Source organism: Ostrea edulis, chromosome 10 (genome assembly GCF_947568905.1).
Source record: "Ostrea edulis chromosome 10, xbOstEdul1.1, whole genome shotgun sequence".
NCBI lineage: Eukaryota > Metazoa > Mollusca > Bivalvia > Ostreida > Ostreidae > Ostrea > Ostrea edulis.
In genome coordinates, this window is record NC_079173.1 from 22889218 (window position 1) to 22891935 (window position 2718).

Sequence of the window (2718 nt, forward strand, 5' to 3'; positions counted from 1 at the left end):
ATTGGTAAAGATATCAAAGGCAAAAACACTGGAAATGTAAAATATATATGAAAGAAATTTGTATTTAGCAGATTTACGAAAAGACATATTGATGTAGTGCAGGTAATATCGAACCCAAGTAACTTCTGGCCTTTGAATATTGCCTAATCTAAGACTCCTCCTAGGCACCTGATCCTACCTCTGGTATATCGGGTCTATGTTTGCCCAACTTTTCTATTTTGTATTCCTTATAGGACTTTTGTGATTGGTCACTGTTCGTTATTTTCACCTTTTCATATATCACCTTACCCTCAATGAAACTTCAACATACATTGACATAATTACCGCAAGACAATCCGTGTAAGACCATGCTTTCTATCTGATGGAGACAGACTGCACATATCTAATGTTTTGTTTCCGAGTTCTCAAGTATCCAATTTAAACGTGTTCTTTGGTTTGGTTCTTGCATATGTGAAATTATTCTCTTCTAAATTGTACATTTTAGCATAAAGGGTAGACAACGGTCATTGTCCCATCAGATACACTTAAAAGGAATAAGAAACGTTGCTTCAATTATTCTTAAAGTGCAAGTGTCAAGAATTATAAACGTTGGCAATGAACACACACATTTCTGATAAATGTGCAGATTTTCTTTTGATAAACAACATCCTTTCAATTTTACATAACTCTTAGGTGGGCTGTTTAAACGAAATGAGCAGTATATACCGTATAGCGGGGGTTTTCCGCGTGGTTATGATTTGGCTTATTTTAGCGGTAAGATAGCTTTCTGCCAAAATTTCACTCGCCAAATATGCACCCAATTGCGACTTCAGTATGTGAAAAAGAGACACCTCTTCCCTCTCCGCCAAAATTTATTCCGCTAAAATTCTTAGCATGCCTTTGAGCCAGCAAATCGCCAAATCTTAGACCTGCAGAATAAACCCGCTATACTGGTATCTAAAGAAAATGTATACCCACTGCATATGACTGACTATTGTATTTTTCTTTCAGTGTCTAACATTGATCTGCAAATCGAGGCTGTCTCTGCTTTGGTTTCGTGTATGACTGGTCTATATCTCCTGCTTTTCAACAAAGGATCTCGGACTAAAATTGCAGGTGGAGGAATTGCCATTCTTGTTGGTGGTAAGATTGAGAAAGTTCCTTAAAACATGTACACTGTACAATAATTTATTACTGAGTTAATCCGTTAGAGTGTATTCACCTTAGGATTCCGTGGAACATATTCACAGATGAATGTATTCACACAAAAAGGAAGACCTGATTTTACCGGAAGTCATCATTCTGATGACAAGTCAAAATGCATATCATACACATGTATATCCTAGTAATATATCAAACACTAAACAGATTCGATTTAAGTGACCAAAAATAATTCTAAACTTGAAATAGGAGATTTATCGGACGCTTAATGTCGGTTTCTCTATATTTCATCTTGAATTTTGAAGAATGAAATTTGCATATCACGGCGGGTGTGACCGGTCGACAGGAGATGCTTAATCGTCCTAGGCACCTGATCCCACCTTTGGTGTGTCCAGGGGTCTGTGTTTACCCAACTTTCTATTTTGAATTGATTATAGGGAGCATCCTCCGTTGACTGGTCACTCCCGCCGTGAGCCCTTTATCTTGACCAGGTAAACGGGGTTATCTGTAGTCAAAATCAGTGTGTCAAGAACGGTCTAACAGTCGGTATGAAACACGTCAGACAGCAATGATAGGTTGTATTGGCAAGCTAGATCACTATAACAATCGTATAATTTGCGAAATGCTGATTGAATACATGCATTAACATAACTAGAGAGAAGGTGCTCATATCTTTTAAAGAAGATAATGACATAATATACTCTATCACTTAAATGAGATCCATAGTGAAACTAGTTTTCGAAGATGCTTTGTTGCAAGTGTCGTTAAAATTGGCTTTAGATGGATATTTCCAAATGTGAATAGTTCAGGATGATGACAGACTGGCAGATGGACATAAAGGTCAAAATACCTAAAACCAATTTTAATTTTAAATACACCTTTAATAGTGATAAGGCCTTTTTCATTTATTACAGCTCTGGTGGAAATAATTCTGGTAATCCGATTGGCTGTAGGTAACTCGAAAGTAGCAAACGCCTTTGACAAATCCAGAATCCCAGGGAACCACATTGAAATTGGGATACCATACTCCCTCATCCTCGCCGGCGTGGGGCTGCTTTTCAGCATCATGGCTGTAATCTTGAGTTTCCGTTTGTACACAAAAGCACCTAAACACGCCACTCAAGGTCAGGTTCTGAATAAGTTTCCTGCTTCTTCTAATGAATATACAAACATTCAATAAAGTTAGTAATCGTTCATAAGAAATATGAATTCTAGCCTTAACAATTTGCAATATGTATTGATGTAGAAAGTGTGCTTTTAATTTCCTCTTTGTTGTTTTTTTAATGCAGACATTTGTGATTTATGGTTGATTTTTATTTAAATTAACCTTTGTTAATAAAGTAAATCTAGAAAATGCATTTCCATTGTTGTGTACTACTTGCACTCAATTGACACCTGTGATCTAGATTGGTCTTGACTTCGATGCTTACTTCTTTAGTAGAAAGATGACGTAATGGTTGCATCATGGCCTTTTCAGTGCTTTTATAAATTTCTTTACTGGCCTTGTATCTTCTCAGATCCGACACTTTAAGAAAGTAGGGTGTTGTTGGGTTTTCGTGCTTTATATATATATATATA

The 2718-nt window shown here is 36.6% G+C and overlaps 1 protein-coding gene across 4 annotated transcripts in view; it reads left to right on the top strand.

Annotated features, from left to right (window-relative positions):
• The window catches only part of LOC125665557 (uncharacterized), a 13696-nt gene extending 11198 nt beyond the window's left edge, over positions 1 to 2498 (top strand). For all 4 annotated transcript variants that reach the window (XM_048898262.2, XM_056152304.1, XM_048898261.2 and 1 more), the window contains 2 exons: positions 991 to 1122; positions 2055 to 2498. In XM_048898262.2, coding sequence (XP_048754219.2) covers positions 991 to 1122; positions 2055 to 2320 — 398 coding nt within the window. In that variant the 3' untranslated portion in view covers positions 2321 to 2498. The remainder of the gene's footprint in view (positions 1 to 990; positions 1123 to 2054) is intronic.
• Positions 2499 to 2718: the final 220 nt, after the last annotated feature.